This window comes from Plecotus auritus (genome assembly GCF_963455305.1).
Source record: "Plecotus auritus genome assembly, chromosome: 1".
Lineage (NCBI taxonomy): Eukaryota > Metazoa > Chordata > Mammalia > Chiroptera > Vespertilionidae > Plecotus > Plecotus auritus.
The window spans coordinates 147910569-147928425 of NC_137770.1; the positions used below are offsets into that span (position 1 = coordinate 147910569).

Sequence of the window (17857 nt, forward strand, 5' to 3'; positions counted from 1 at the left end):
GCCCAGCAGAGGCAGTCACAAACGGTAGATTGCATTGTAGCATTAAACAGATTACCCTGGCCAGTCACAAGCAGTGTCTGACATTGACCTGCACTAGAGTCCCTCCCAAGAGGCCCCCAAGCAGACACATCTACTAGCCAGCTCCTGACAATATCAGAGCAGGATCCAATGAGTTTCACAAGTGGCATATCCTAAGTGAGATTTTGGGAGGCATCAGAACCTGCTGAGGCAAATTCCACTTCATGTGGGCACCTGCGCAGCAACTCGTACACTGCAGTCAGGGTAGATCTTCACAGTCAGCAAGCCTGAGGGTCAACCCCATACACAAATGTGGCATTAGCAATCAAGACTCAATTTCACAGGAGGGCTCACATAACCCACACTAGGGATATTCCTGGAGCATCAAGGTGATCAAGGAGACTGTGTTACTGGGTCCCATAGAATACCTACTACATAAGGCCACCCTACTGAGACCAGGAGACATAGCAGATCTACCTAATACAGGCGTCCTCAAACTATGGCCCGCAGGCCACATGCGGCCTACTGAGGACATTTATCCGGCCCGCCGGGTGCCGCTGCCTGTCCTGCTTAGCAGCCGACTCGTCCCGGGCCCACAGTGCGCATAGGAATTAGTTCATAATTTTTTTTTAAACTATAGTCCGGCCCTCCAACAGTCTGAGGGACAGTGAACTGGCCCCCTGTTTAAAAAGTTTGAGGACCCCTGACCTAATACATAGAAACAAAGAGGTAGCTAAAACGCAGAGACAAAGAAACATACCCCAAATGAAAGAACAGAAGAAATCTCCAGAAAAGAGCTAAATGAAATGGAGGCAAGCAATTGGTCAGATATAGAGTTCAAAATAATGGTAATTAGAATGCTCCAAGAACTTACTGAGAACTACAACAGCATGAAAAGGGGCATAGAAACCATGAAAAAGAATCAGTCAAAAATGTAGAATACCATATCTGACATCAGGAATACACTGGAATGAATAAAAAGTAGGTTGGATGAATCAGACAATCAAATTGGCAATTTGGAAGACAAGTTAGAGAAAAAAAAACCAATCAGAGCAGCAAAAGGAAAAAAGAATTTAAAAAATATAGTTTAAGGGGCCTTTAGGACAACATCTGCATCATAGGGTAATCAGAAGAGGAGCGAGAGCAAGGGATCAAGAACCTATTTGAAGAAATAATGGCTAAAAACTTCTCTAACATAATAAAGGAAAAAGACACACAAGTCCAGGAAGTGGAGAGAGTTTCAAACAAGATGAGCCCAAATAGACCCACACTAAGACACATTATAATTAAAATTACAAAGGTTAAAGATAAAAACAGAATCTTAAAATCAGCAAGTGCAAAAGAGTTACCTACAACAAGCTACCATAAGATTATCAGTTATTTTCTCAAAAGAAACATTTCAGGCCAGAAGGGACTGGCATGAATATTCAATGATGAAAACCAAGGACCAACAACCAAGATTACTTTAGCAGGCAAGGCTATCATTTAAAATTGAAGGAGAAATAAAGGGCTTTCCATACAAGAAAAAGTTAAAGAAGTTTATTAACATCAAACCAATATTACAAGAAATGTTAAAGGATCTTCTTTAAGAAGAAGAATTTTTTTAAAGAAAAAAAGCAGAGGGACATAGTTATAAAGAATAAAATAGTGATAAACACATATTTACTGATAATCACTTTAAATGTAAATAGCTTAAATGCTCCAATAAAAGGATATAGGGTAGCTAAATAGATAAGAAAGAAAGACCCATTTACTAGTATATGCTGTCTACAAGAGACCCACTTCAGAATAAAAGATATACACAGACTACCAGTGAAAGGATGGAAAAAGATATTTCATGCAAATGGAAATTTAAAAATAGCTGGGGTAGCAATACTATATCAGACAAAATAGACTTTAAAATAAAGTTTATAAAAAGAGATAAAGAAGGACATTACATAATGTTATAGGGAGCAATCCAACAAGCAGATAAAATCCTTGTAAACATAGGGGAACCTAAATATATAAAACTAATCTTGATAAGTAAAGGGAGAGATCAACAGTAATACAGTCATAGTAGGGGATTTTAACACCCCGTTGTCATCAATGTATGGATCCTCCAGTCAGAAAATCAAAAAGGAAACATCAGCCTTAAATGACATATTAGATCCAATTAATTTAATTGATATCTTCAGAGCATTTCACCCAAAAGTAGCAGAATATACATTCTTTTCAAGTGCACATAGAACATTTTCTAGGTTAGACCACATACTAGTACTCAAAACAAGTATCAATAAATTTAAGAAGATTGAAATAATATCAAGCATCTTCTCTGACTGTAATAGTATGAAACTATAAATCAGTTACAAGGGAAAAACTCAAAAACACAAAAATGCATGGAGGCTAATTAATGTTACTAAAGAATGAATGGGTTAACAATGAGATCAAGGAAGAAATCAAAAAATACCTTGAAACAAATAAAAACAAGAACACAACAACCCAGAATCTATAGGAAACAGTGAAAGCAGTCCTAAGAGGAAAATTCAGAGCATTATAAGCCTACCTCAAAAAACAAGAAAAATCTTAAGTAAACAATCTAACTTTCAACTTCAAGGAACTGGAAGAAGAACAACAGAGCCCAAAGTGAATAGAAGGAAGGAAATAATAATAAACAGAGCAGAAAGAAATGAAATAGCCTAAAAATTACAAAAAATCAATGAAACCAAGAGATGGTCCTTTAACAAAATGAACAAGACTGATGACCCTTTAACCACAATCATCAAGAAAAAAAGAGAGAGGACCCAAATAGCTAAAATTAAAAATGAATGACACTGACACATGAACAAAAATTCTAAGAAAATATTACAAACAACTATATGTCAAAAATTGGATAACCTGAATGACATGAATAAATTCCTAGAAACGTGTAATCTTCAAAACTGAATCAGAAAGAATCAGAAAATCTGAATAGACCAATTACAACTAATGAAATTGAAGCAGTAATTTAAAAATAAAAATAAAAAAAAACAAACAAACAAAAAAACAAACCTCCCAACAAATAAAAGTTGTGGACCATATGGTTTCACAGGCAAATTTTACCAAACATTCAAAGAAGCACTAACACCGATCCTCAAACTTTTCCAAAAAATTCCAGAGGAGGAAAGACTTGTAAGCACATTTTATAAGGTCAGTATTATTCTAATTCCAAAATTAGATAAAAAGACTACAAAGAAAGAAAATTATATGCCAATATCCTTGATAAACATAGATACTAAAATCCTCAACAAAAATTAGCAAACCAGATCTGGCAGTACATTAGAAAGATCATACACCAATGGCGGAGGAGTAGGTGGATTTTTCTCACACCTCCTCCCAGAAACAAACTGGAATTAAAACTAAATTGGGGAATATTCACCCTGAATTAGCAACTGAAGACTAGCTGAACAGAAGACTTTCAAACAAGGAAGGGCAGAATCCACTTCGAGACTGGCAGGAAGGGCAGGGTCACAAGAGGAGCTGGCCCAGATCACAGGAGTAGAAAGCTAAGGGTGAGGAGGGCTATGCTGACTGTTGGGGGTTGTCCCTGAAAGGAGAGAGGCCTGGACCTCAGGTTGGGCTCTCCAGCCCAGACAGCCAGAGTTGGAAAGAGCCACCCACTTACCATCCGGCTGCAGGGCTTCCATCCACCAGGGAGAATCTGAACCTCCTGGAGACAAAGCCACTTTTTTTTAAAGGGCTGTTGCACAGGATTTCCACTCCCAAGACACTCACCCCAGGTAGTGGTAGAGGGAGGGTGGTATGTACTGAAGTCACCTGAGGAGAGACTGGAGTAGAAGGAATTTGGGGACAGTTGTAGAGGAGTGGCTGCCAGGATACCTGTGCTGGATCATCCATCCCTGATATCCCAGCAGCCATTTTTCCTGAGAGATGCAAAATCCTCCCAGCAGCAGAAGCTTGGGGAAAGGCAAATACCACACCCCCTGGTATACAGCTCACACCCCTCACCCCCAAAGAATCCCACCTGCTCCACTCTGTGGAATCCAGTGTACTCCACCCTGCATCTCAAATCCTGCCGAGGAGGCAGCAATCTCAGGTAGTGTCAGTGACTAGCTTTGGGTTGGCGACATGCCCCCCACATGCCCAGGAATCTAGTTGGCACTTCCCTCTCATGAGAGAACTGATAGAAACTCCTAGTTTCCGTTAGACCCCACTGGCCTGCTGAGATCAGGGAAATATTCTGGGACAGACTTACACATGTGGCTCTGGGATGGGGAACACACCAACCATCTTCCCTGGAGTCTGGACATTTTCTGACCTGCCCCAGGTCCTTGTGCTACTAAAACGTCAGCCTAAGAGCTCAACGTGGCCCCTCCCATGGGAAACCAAGCCCAATGGAGGCAGCTACAAGCTGTAGATTGCTTAAAGCTTCAAACAGGGTGCCAAGAACCAAACATGGACAGCTTTTAACATTGGTTAGCACAAAAGCAACTTCCAGGAGGAACAAAACTGGCATACAAGAAAGTTAGCCTCAGACAACATAAGAGCAGGTTCCAAAGGGAAATCATAGCAGGCACTAAAATCTGCTGTGAAGAACTTGACTCCCGCCCCCATTCCCACCCCCATTAGTTTCTTTATTTTTTTCTTTTTTATTACTTTGGTAATATTTCTTTTACTCTTTTCTCTCTTGTTTCTTTCATAACTCTTATTTTTTTTCTTTCCTTTTTTACTCTATTTTTTTCTTTTCTTTCATTTAATATTTCCCCTTCTTTTTATCTGTTCATACTTTTTTCTCTTCCTTCTGTTCTTTTTTACTGTTTGCATTTTCATATTCTTTATTCTTAGTTTTTTCCTCCCCTGTATTTTCTTTCATAATTTCCACCCATAACTTATTTGGATCATTTAGATTATCAGTTTTGGGACTCTAAGTTCATGATGTTTAGATGAAATTTTGGACTTAGAGTTGATGCTGTAATGATTAAAAATTTGGAGATGTTGGGATGGAGTGAATCTATTTTGCATATGGGAAGAATGTAAATTGGGGGGTAGGGGACAAAAGGCAGACTGTTATAGGTTGAATTGTCTCCAAAAGGAGACATATTGAAGTCCCAACCCCAAACACCTCCGAATATGACTGTATTTGGAAAAAGGGTCATTCCAGAGGTAATAAGTTAAAATTAGAGTGGGCCCTTATCCAACATGACTGATGTCCTTATAAATAGGAAAGATTTGGAGATAGACATGCAAAAAGGGAAGACTATGTGAGGAGACACAGGGCGTGTGACGAGATGAAGGCAGAGATCAATCAGGTGATGCATCTACAAGACAAGGAATGCCAATGGAGCACCAGCAAAACAGCAAAAGCTGGGGGAGAGGCTCGGGACAGATTCTACCTCACGGCCCTCAAAAGGAACCAATGTCACCAACACTTTGACCTCAGATTTCTAGGCTGCAGAAGTGGGAGACAATACATTTCTGTTGTTAAAGCCACCAAGTTTGTGGTATGTTGTAACAGCAGTCTTAGGAAACAAATCCAATGAGTAATAGAATTTATGTTAGAAATATAAACACTTCTTTGAAGATGTACTGAGGCTAAAACTAATGCAAGACTGAAACCAGAGGACAGATTGGCTGAAGAGAAGGACTTGTGGACTTGGTGTAATTTATAAATAAAAGTCTGCATTAGGGCGCTACTAGTAGAGCGTTGTGTGCGTAAGTAGTAAATTGTCAAAAAGAAGGACTCTCCCAGGAGCAGGCCTGTGAAGAAAGACCTGAGCCAAGCTACGTGAGTTATAGATTCCTGTTTGTGCAGCAAGAATTCTGACTTTGAGATCTCTCACAGAGGAAGCATGGTGAGTGGAAAGGCCAGATAATAACTTGGGAAACCACTCTGCTCAGAAACTCACTAGGTTCTCTTTTACTTAAATCAATGTCTGGAATGTCTTCCTCTCCCAACTTCGCTCAAATCTAGCTTTCTTGTGAGAATTTCCCTGACTACTCCAAACCTGAATCCACACACATCTATTGAACACCTATGAGTGCAGGGCATTGTGTGGTGGCCTGATTGGATGGAATGTGGGGGAGAGGGTAGGAAAAGTGAATCCAAAGGGTACCTTCCCCACTATCAGTACAAAGTTTTGATGACTCTCTTCTCAAAAAGGACTTGTGGCGGTCACATATATTTAGTGATTTAGTGTATGTTGTTTTACATTACTTTCCAATATTTTAATGTGTAACTGTGCAGTCTCCACAGTAGACTACAAGCTCCCTGAGGAAGGAGACAATACCTAATGTGTATTCAGGTATTCCCCAACAGTAGTCTCCAAATGAAGAATCTGTGTAGGGAGGTAGTTTGGAAAAATAGAAGTTAGAGAATGGATGGTCTTGAATGCCAGGCAGTCAACAGCTATTCAGTAAATGTTTATTAAACGAGGGACAGAGTGAGTGAGAAATGGGAACTGGAAGGAAGTTCGGCTAGATAAATTCACAGCTATTCTAACAAACCCTGAGAATGGACTAGTGGATCACTGTTAACCTGGAGGATTTCTAGTAAAACTGTGTCATTTAATACTTTTACTGGTAACTCTGGGACATGAGGAAGATATGTGTCCTCTCATAGGCAGAGGACACAAAATCAAGTGGGACCGCTAGCATTTTGAATGATACAACCAGGATCCAGAAGATTGCAATTGATTAAAAACATGACTAAAATCAGTACAATGGTATTTCATAGGGATAAGAGTATATTATTGAATTCAGGTTTAAAAAATATTTCAAGTATTTATCCATTGACCTATTCATCTAAATGTTGTCCTACACTTGTTCTAGGCTAGAAATATACGAAAGACACACTCTGGCTTTAAGGCACTTACAGGCTTATGGGTGTTGCCAAGGCATGAGATGAGGAAACTATGCATTGAGAGCAAGTTTTTCAAGGAATTTTAGTCAATCACACCCTCAGTCATGAAACAAGTGACAGTTGGCATGGAAATCAATACATCACATCAAAATGTAGCGAATTCCCTTTAAAATCAGAGGTAGACTGTCTATCTGTATTGTGAGAAATAGTGTAGCAGACGAACTCTAAGGTGTGGTTCAGCTTTAGGATTCTGTGGTATAATGTCAACCCTGAATTATACAAGTAAGGCAAGTGTAGCTTTTTAAGTGGTGGAACTGACATGCAGAAAACATTTTCCAAGATCATTGCTCTGTCAACAAGGACTGTGAGGAGAGGGGGAAGTAGAGAGAAGCAAAGGACAAGGACACCTGCTTGTGAAGGTTGCCCAATTCCAGCTTGGGATAATACAATATTCCTCATGCTTCCATGAACAAAACAACCAGGACAACGATCTGACAATGAATTGGAACTTATGGAAATTGGGGGAACTGTGCCAGTGTAAGGTGGCTCTGGAAATGAGGGCCTTGCTGGGTTGTGGAAAACAATCATGGAGAACCAGAAGCTGATGCAAGAGAAATGAAAGAGGAAGAATTAACGGAATCTGGTGACTTATTGCATGTGCTGGGAAAGAAATGCAAAAGTAAATATACTCTTGCTGATTTATTGATTATGGAGGGGGTGGACAAGGAAGAGAAAGCCTATAGTCAGGTATCACATAATTATTACTACTGAGTAATTTAAGATGACAGACCCACAGAGAGATGTGCTCTGGGAAGAAGTAACTGTTAAGCACCAGTGTTTGTTAGTTCATGGTAATTTACGATGACATTCTCAGAGGTGCTGAAAAGACAACTCGATTTCCTTGAGGTTGGCCAGTCTGACCATCAGTGCCCAGATGTTTTTGGTGCTGTGCCCATCACGCATGTGTGCTGCTATGGAACAGTAAGGTGCTCGGGAGACCAGGCTCTGGAGACAGACACCCTAGGGTCAATGTTGGCTCCAGTACTCAATGGCTAGGTGGTCTTTTAATCTCTGTGCCCCCATTTTCTCATTTGTCAAGTGGGCACTGCAAGTGTTCTTACCTATAAAGGTTACAGAATTAATTACAATAATAGAGGCAATGTGTTTACAATTATGCCTGGTACATAGTAACTGTTCAATAAATATTTGCTCTTATTTTACAACTACTATTACTACCACTACCTTAAACAAATCAACAGCAAAATCTCATCGAATATGTTAAGGACTTCAGCAAGATAAAATGTAGTCCAAAATGTTGGAGTCTTTTAAACTTGGCACTGCCCAAGATTCCTGACATGTCATGTCTAAAGCAATTAAACTCTGAAAGACTTGAGAGAATTCCTGAAATATAGCCCTTTGTCCCAAGGCAGGGCAGGAATCCCTATGAATCCTCCAGTATTATTCTGCCCCAAGGTACCCTCTCCTTGGAGGTCTGCTCCAGTTTCCGGCTAGCTTTGCTCAATGGTTTCACACATTCACTGTTATTACAGGAAAGGATTTCTTATTTATTGGGATATACAATTTGGTCTATATACAAATAGCTTTTCTTCATTCCTCAAACCATCTGCCTAGTCTGTTATGAATTATGACAGGCATCCCTAAAAAGGAACAATCATTCCAAAAGAATGAGGAAGTGTTTAACAAGAGTAAAGGAAGGAGCACTGTATTAAAGTTCAGACCCTGCTGTTGATTTAGTGTGTATGTCTTCAGCTCTCTGACACTGTTTCCTTCCTTATAAAATGGGAATTACATCCACTTGGTCAGCTTCACAACACTGGCAGGCAGGTCGATGACTCAAGTCTGTACCTCTCAGGACACACCCTTTAGTAGCTGGATGACTCACTCTCTTCTGAAACCAGCCTCGTGGGTTCATGATGCCAACATAGACCTGCAGGGAGGTTCTCAAATAGGCCCATCAACAGTATATAAATGCTAAAGATCCATGAAATTTCACATAAACAGCTATTTATTCTTAAAAAAATAATTCATACTTTTAATACCTACTTTCTATAGTAGCAATTATTTTTGCTTATCTTCACTTAGTAATCAAGATACACGACACACTCTATATTACCACATATATTAAAATATACAAATTCACACATTTGGGAAACATACTAGTATATAATATCCCAATATGCATCTTTAGGGGAAATGTATCCGAATGACACTAAAAGGGTTGAATTTTTCTTAAAACACACTTGGCATTCAAAGTCAGAAAGAATAAAGAAAAAGTTGCATGACATAGAGGAAATAGCACAGAATCAGGCAAATCTGGACTCACAAATCCCAGCTCCACCACTTACGAACTTTGTCACCTGACAAAGTTAATCATTTCTTTGAGTTTCTATTCTTCATCTATGAAATTAGAACACTAGCACATATCTCCCTGAGTTGTCACAAAGTTCAAATTTAATAGTACGGAGTGCATGAAACTCCTAAAATAGTGCTCAGTAGCTATTTCTTCTCTCCTATGCCAGGAAGAGATAATAATATGATAGTGCTCATGCATGAGGCCATGAGGAAATAGTTTTATAGTCTCACTGAAATTATAGATAACCTGTCACATATTTAGAACTATTTAGAACACTTGTAGCCAGCCACACCCACAAACAGAAAGGAAAGAGTATTTTCCAAAAGAAACTCCTGAAAGATATCATTGTTGTGACAGCCCAAGACACCTTAACACAGGAGGATGACCTAAGGCAGATGTACAAAAGAAACATGTTCACTGGGGAGTAGAAATGAAACCTACTCTCTCCCTTACACTCAGTTGCCCCAGGAGACTGGGAGCTTCAAAAGGCAGTTTAGGGTAGAGGTTAGGAGTACCAATCATGGAATCAGAAGCACCTAGGTCCAAAGTCTGGCCCTTCCATTCACGAGTTGACTGGGAAAGTTGCATAACTCTCTAATCATCAATTTCTTCTTGCATGAGGTGTTACAGAATGAAATGAAATTCATATATAAGTCTCTTAGCACATAAGAGATCAGTAAAGAAGCAATTATAGCTTGGTGGTGGTGATGATGATGATGATGATGATATGTGATATGGGAAATTTTGCTGCCTGAATAATATAAAGAATTTGGGGTCCTAGGAATTTGAGCCAATGTAAACTCTCTCACACACACACACACACACACACATAAAAGAGCCCCTTCCTGGGCTGCCACGGGCCAGCTCCTCATTGGTTTACCCCTGTGGTCACTTGGACCTTCCTCCATGCCTTCAAATCTCCCGGGCCCAGCCAGAGTCTTAGACAGTCACAGCAACTCCCAGGGGGTATGAGAAGTGGAGGGCCCAGCTCAACTCCAGACCCACCCCTCAGATGATCTAGAGGCTTTGAGTCAATGTTTGCATCATCTTCAGCTAGCAATTAAGATACACAACACACTCTATATTACCACATATGTTAAAATACCCAAATTCACATTTGAGAGTCCAGATCTGCCTGATTCTGTGCTATTTCCTCTACCTCATCCAACTTTTCCCTTATTCTTTCTCAATTTGAATGCCACTGATAAAAGCAGCCAACCAAATGTTTTATTTCCCGTCTCTAGAGCTCTGACCACAGGGAACTGAAGCCCCCTGGTAAGTGTGATTCTCGAGGCCACATAAGTATCAGTATCTAAAGATCACTTCACTAACCACACTTCAGCTCTCCCCTTCTGCACCCTCCCACAGTGTGTCTTGGCATATCTGTATTTATTATTTTTCATTTCTACCCCTGGTTATCTTAAAATTCCAACGCACTCTATGCTGTTTAACTGTAAAATAAAAGATCTGAATGAAAGAAAATTTAAGTTATCAAAGAAAACAAAGATATCCCAGATGAGAAAGAATCAGATCTAAACATCTAAAAAGAAAAATATATTAATATCAGAGATTGTTCTCAATACCTTCACATGGGTCAGTCGGTACAGCCATTTACTAAACTGTCAGTTAAATCAATATTAAATCTTAATTTACTTAAACTATTTTGTATTATTATTTAAATACTTCTCCCCCACCAGGGTAATAGAATTTATGGGCACAGTAAAGTATTACTTTTGAAAAGCTAATTAAAGGAGCCAGTTGCTTAAAAATCTCAGTTGGTTAACAGTCAAAGGATGCCTTAGACCTGCAAACCAGGCATTAAAAACATTTAAAAATACACATTACTTTCAGCTTTATACAAAAGTGGAATTCTATATTCTAATCTGTGGTTATTATTTCTGTAAATTAACTGTTGTAACTTTATGCAGTTGGTGTACAAAGGAATTAAGTCTAACATTTACTGCCCCTGGTATCATGCAGTCAGGTTAACGCCTAACTTATGAGCACATGGAATTAATTACTATCAATCAGTAAAAAGAACCCCACACAAAATATGGAAGATGCTATAATATTAATACATTTATAGAAACAGTGATTGTTACTTCTCCTTCATCTTACACTATGCACATTTCCTTACACAAAGCACATGAGAAAATATCTTTGAAAGCATCTGAGGGATTCCCTGCTGAAGAATTCTTTTACTTACCATCCTTTAATTTTTTTTGAAAGATGATGTTTCTTGTATAAGAGAACTTTTATGGGAACCCAAATCAATAGACTCACTGAAGCCACATAGGCAATTGAACACGAAACGATCAGCCAATAATGAGTTTTTTCTCCTGTACTCCTTGAGCTTTGATAGGCAGCGGCGAACTGTTCCAAAATCACAAGCGTGGGAATGGAGAAAGCAGCAAACTCAAGAAGCTCAAACACCAGGAGCTTGATGAGTCTTCCAGAAGCCATCTCCAGGCAGAGCGAGCAGCCGCGGGCCCAGCACTCCCCCTCCGACTGTGAGCAGCATATGGACACTCAGATATGAACTAGGATCAAGTTCCTTGTACTCGAATCACTAACCAGTGACTTTATTCTTTTATTGACCCTCCTATGGTCCAGTGATCTTTCAACTTAACAACCGAGGTCTCTTAAAGAAACAGAGCAGTTGTGGAAGTGATCACCTCGTGTGTTTGCACATCTGTTATTAGAAGTCAGATGGACTTCAGAACGTGCTGTGAAGCACTGTGAAAAAGAGGTATCTTAATGGAGCTTTTATTGCTCATTTGAACACAAAAATAGTTTATGTAACATTTAACACTTGTGAAGTAGAATCATCAGAAGAATATAACTTTACAGTTTAAGGGGAATCCAATCCCCTATTTTTATATCTAATTTTATAGCAAATTCACGCAAAGCAAACTATCCCAAACCTGAGTCTTCATCTTGGAAAACACCTCATTTTTCTTCAGTGTGCTTGCAAAGGGAGTTTGGATTTATTCTGCTAACTTTCTAACCAGACTTCTTCCTGGTACTTCCATTGTTTATTTGTTCTTACACACTAATTGCTATGTATTTCTTTTTATACCTTATTTTTATTTTGCTGGTCAGGAAACTAACATGGCAATATAACCCTACTATCGGGATTAACACTAAGTTAAGAGCTATTTACATCTAGCCCAAAAGCATATCAAATGCTTAAAATACAATAGTTTCCCTGAATATCCTTTCATAGCACCTGCAGTGAGCACTTTGCTAGGTGCTGGGCTGTGAGGATGAATGAGTGACAGAGGTTTCTGCCCTGAAAATGCTCACAGTCCACAGGAGGAAACAAACCCCCGAGCAACAAAAAGTAGCTAAGGTCAGAATCATAGCCTAAATGCTATGGTAACACAGAAGAGAACTTCCTCTTTGGGCTGTGGGAAGGGGAGGGAACGAGAAGGATGGGTGGCAGGTGTTGGGTGGCAGTGACATTTCAGGCAGTAAAAAGGAGCAAGGAGGCTGGAATGGGTTACAGAGTCCAGTGTGGCTGCGGGAAACGGGAAGGTGATGTTAGAAACGTCAGCTGGGGTCAGAATGTAAATGTCCCATAAAGGATTTGGGGTGTGTGTGTGTGTGTGTGTGTGTGTGTGTGTGTGTGCAATTTTTTTCTGAAGAGGAGTCACTTAATCATCTGGAAAAAGGAGGAGTGCAGGTGTGGAGGAAGGGCAGGAGCGACACTAATCTGGAGGCAGGACGCCAGCTGGGAGCAGAGGAGGAGCCTGGGGAGAGATGAGAGTGTCGGCTCAAACACATGGAGCCCGGTGCTGAGGAGAGCGCTGCACCCAGACACGCACTCGAATCCTCCCCCATGTTTGCTCTTCAGATGGCTCTGCGTACGGGCTGTCAGCCTGGTGCAAGCCAATATTCCTCTAGGCTCCTCAGTCCCCAGGCCCTTCGCAGAAGGGGCCCTGCACTGTCTGGCTCTCCAGATGGACCCAGGTTCTGGTGGTGGCTCTGAGAGGTAGCACCTGCTGCCCTCCCACTGCAGGATTAGTCAGCCAGGGCCTCAAGCTATCTAGTTATTTTATTTGAACTTGAAGTTTGAATTCCCTGAAGTTTGACAGAAGTCCTCTCAAATGAAAGAAGAGATGTGGAAGAATGGTGACAAGGATATGGAAGGATGGGGCAGGAAGATAACTGAGCAGCAGTTCTGTGGCCAACTATTTCCAATATCATGTAACTGACATTAATTCTCTACATCATCCCTAACAAAAATGCTATTTAAAAGATACTAGTTACAGGGGCTGGGGCGTGTTCCCTCGAACAAAGGGTTGCAAGTCCATCACTGGCCCCATTCCAGGAGTGTGTGGAAGGCAACCAATCAATGTGTCTCTCTCACATCGATGTTTCTCTCTCTCTCTCTCTCTCTCTCTCTCTCTCTCTCTCTCTCTCTCTCTCTCCCTCATCCCTCTGAAAATCAATGGGAAAAAATATCCTCAGGTGAAGATTAACATAAAAATAAATTATACTAGTTACAGATTATGTTAACCTACTAACCCTCTGTCTTGAGTCATCAATGCTATATTGTATTACAATTTCTTATACACACTTTGTGTGTTGATAGGAATTGTGACCTGATCATTTGAAGACAGTTGTTGAATAAAAATATCCTGGCTCCAGAGAAAAGAAACCTTGCCCAGGTCTGTAATTATATACTAAATGCTTACATTTTATTTCCATGTATGGGAACTAACATTGACACTCACTTTATATTTTTTACCTATAAATCCTCCTCTGGTTCCTGATCGCTCTCCACCTTTACCTTCAAAGACCACCCAAGAGTGTGAGCATTCCTGTAATGAGATCTGCTGCTCTCTACCACGTGGGGTGCTGTGAAAACTAGCTGTGCTTTCTCTGAGTGGGAGAGAGGTTTGATTCTCCCCCGCTGCCCACCATGAGCCCAGCTCCATGTAAAGGGAAGATTTGTTAACATTGTTCACTGAAAACTTACTGTGTGCAGGTCATGGTAGCCCACAGTTAGTATTGGTTTCCACTCTGGTTGGGGAGATGACACGAATGCACAGGTAAGGCTTGAGAACATTTACTGAGTGAGCTGGGCAGGTTAGGTCTATGAAGGGCTTTCTCTGGCCTCATCAGGATGAACAGGCTCTGGGCCATGGAATGTCCAGATATCTAAGTCTGGCCTTGCATAAACTGGGCCAATCACTTTCCCTTAGGAGTTTGAACAACTAAGAAACATGGGGAGAATTTAATAAGTGGAATTAAAAGAGGCCATGACTTTCATCAAGTCAGGATTAGAACAGCCCAAACTATATGTGCTAGAACCACTTCTAGCATGCCAATGACACTTGGTAACTACTTGCTGAGTGAATGAATGAACCAATGAATGAATGAATGAACAAGTGGAAGCCAAATGGTGAGGGAATAAAAGAGCTGGTAGACAGAAAGACAACTGGAACAAATCAACAGGGAGATGCAAGAAGGACCAGTCCCTTAGGTGAACTTTCCAGTTCACAGGTATTCTTACAAAATGGGGACTTTGCTCTTTGCAACCAAAAGAGCTTCAGTATAAGACAAAAGAATATGTTTACCATCAGGGGGCCATATCATATGGAAACAATATGCAAAACTACTGATGAGTCAGAGGAGAGGATTGACAGAAAAGTCCAAGTAGAGTTGATCAGAGAAAGCCTCTGGCGGAGGGGACTTTAGACATATCTTGATTTTCCTATTGACTCAAAGCAGTATCTACATATTGTACAGCATTTCTCTGTATCATATGATGACATTTCCTTTGAAAAATAGTTCTGAGAAAGTTCATGATGTAGTGAGTTGGGGAGAGGGTTGGGAGAGAAAAGCAAGTGGTTGATAATATGCATAACAATATGGATGACAAAATCCCATTTTTGTTTTAAAATATAGTTGTAGATTTAAATAGAGATTAAAAAATCCAGAAAGATGCTCATCAAACTGCTAACAGTGCTGGCCCTGGAGAATGGGTGAGGTGGGGTGAAGGGGGTTTTCATTTTATTTATTAATATCTGTATCGTTGCAACATTTTATAAGCAAAAAAATAGAAAATAATTTTAGACTCATAGAAATCAATTAAACAAAGCAATTCCAGCTTAATAAAAATGGTGTGCTTTATTTTTTTGTTACCTCTCCTCCACTAATTTGTTTTCCCTAACTTCTCAGTAGAAGCAAAATAAACAAATTCCACTTCCACTTTCTCCCTTTAAGGGCAGTACTAAGGAGCAGTGAAATAGCCAGGGGCAAACAGAAGATGGGAGAAGACCTGGAGGAACTGTTTCCTGGGTGGGCATTTGGGTTTGAGTTTGATTGCCTTTGGATCTCACAGGAGAAGAGTGAAGGAGAGCCTTCGCCCTCAGTCCTCAGTTAAACCCGGTATGAATCCTCTCCTTGCTCGCCTCCTCCCAGCAGAAGTGAGCATTTCCTCCTTTATGTCCACACATCTGTTGAGTATTCTGTATCGTTCAGGCTTCTGCTGCAACACTCCCCTCCCTGTTGTTTGCGCACTGGGTCCCCCCGAAAGCTCTTCGAAGGCAGAGAACATCTGCTTTTAACTGTGTATCGTCATGTCTCTGCACAGTGCCTCCCACCAATGCACATCTGTGGGAGGAAGGAACGAGCAGATGAAGGGTAAGAGGAGTGAGTGGTGGGCAGTGGGTCTGTGTTAGGCTTTGCTAATGGCTAACTCATCTTTTGTTCCAAAGGAATGCTGTCCCTTTCAGAAGGAGAAATCATGTACAACCTGTCACAATACAATCTGTTCACTTGCGAGCTTCAGTTTCCTTGCATGGTCCCAATTTCAGCCCCATGCCTCCTTCCTCCATGGCCATGGCTTCTTAGAGACACTATAGAAAAGAGAGAAAAGAAAAGCCCCTAGGGATGGCAGTTTCTTTTTTTAATATATTTTATTGATTTTTTACAGAGAGGAAGGGAGAGGGATAGAGAGTCAGAAACATCGATCAGCTGCCTCCTGCATACCCCCTACTGGGGATGTGCCCACAACCAAGGTACATGCCCTTGACCGGAATCGAACCTGGGACCCTTCAGTCTGCAGGCTGATGCTCTATCCACTGAGCCAAACTGGCTAGGGATAGAGGATGGCAGTTTCTTACTTGCACCATGCGTGTTAGGAAAAGACTATGCCCCTTTGCAAGCTCTCACAAAGACTTTAGTAGTCCCAGTGTTACAATATCTTTCCCAACCTTTCCAACCCATGTGTCCTCAAAAAGGCATGTTCAATAATGGATCAAACCATTAACAAGGCGGCTGGAGAGGACTGTCTGGTATTTGTCCGGTCCAAGGTACAGCCTTCAGTTATTTTAGTCCTCAGTCCTTCTAGAGTCATTTGTCTACACTTTCCATAACAGATGGGAGGCAGGGGTGGTTTCTTCATGAGGGACAGAGGAATACGCTAGCTTGGCAAAGGAAAAGACCGCCATTGCACCATCATGCCAGCATTGGGAGGAAATAATGCCAGACCCTAGACTTGGAGAAAAAGGCAAAGGGAGAAGAAAGAGGGTTTAAAATCAGCTTCCCTTCAGTTTATGCCAATTTTGATTCTTTCCCTTCTAAGTCCCCTGATGAGTCCACCATGCAATTATACCTCCAGTAATTGGAAGGACATGAAGGGGTGCATTTTCAAACCACCCTGATTCTTTACTTAGATTCATCCAAGACTGACTCAAAAAATCGTGCCCCTACTCTGCTCTGTAATGCTGGGTTTAACAACTTCCTGGTAGGAAGCATATCTGGCTTTCTGAAGCTGGGCCTGTGGTGGAAAGACTGAGTCTTGCGGTTAGCGTGCACTTCCATGTGGGAGTGTTGATGCAGGGCTTTTTATTTTAGTAAGCAGAAGATATGCTGTCCAGGGAACACCTGTTCTCCACACTCCCAGCTGTCATTTCCTTCCTGCGGGCAGGAAGTCAAAACTGAAAGTCTCTGAAACTGTTAGCAAGACCATTTGTAATCTCAAAGTTTGTTCATTGTTTTCGGTGTAGCGTCTGTGAAACAAAATGTACAAACTTCCAGGAATGTCCTGGCATATCTGTGGTTTGTTTCCTGTGATCCTGTGGGGTTGATGTGCAAAGAGGCAGGAGGCGGTGGCAGCGAGACTGCTCTGCGGGTCAGGCTGGATCTACGGAGAGCCTGGGGAAGAGGTGGCAGCGTGTCCCTGGGCCTAATTTGCTGGTTATTTACAATTCCCAAAATACATTACTGATTCTCACAAGCAGGTGTCACCAAATAACTCACTCGAAGGGAATTCAGTAAGATTACTTCACCATTTGATATAGGCCCCTTTTACCAATTTATGTTATCATAGTCCAGACTAAATTTATATTATAAATATAAATTATAACCACATCTCTCTGGCTATTAAATACATTTGTAAGATCAAAGCCTTCACTTTTGAAACACTTTTAATATCCAGTATTTATCTAGTGACTCTATTCTTGAATTTAACAAAATGTAGAGAATGTCCTTACTTTTTAAAAATATTAATGCTCCCTTATATATGCTTTTCTATTATAATTGTTCAGATCTTGAAATGGAAGGAATAGAGGGAGGAAGGAAAAAAGAAAAGAGAAGAAAGAATTAAGACTTCCCAT

General features: G+C 40.7%; 1 protein-coding gene across 1 annotated transcript in view; it reads right to left on the reverse strand.

Moving 5' to 3' along the window:
* Positions 1–11764, reverse strand: part of TMEM236 (transmembrane protein 236) — a 48356-nt gene extending 36592 nt beyond the window's left edge. Inside the window, exon 1 of the mRNA XM_080663337.1 lies at positions 11434–11764. Within this exon, the coding sequence (XP_080519463.1) occupies positions 11434–11690 (257 nt within the window). The 5' untranslated portion in view covers positions 11691–11764. The remainder of the gene's footprint in view (positions 1–11433) is intronic.
* Between the last annotated feature and the right edge of the window lie 6093 nt (positions 11765–17857).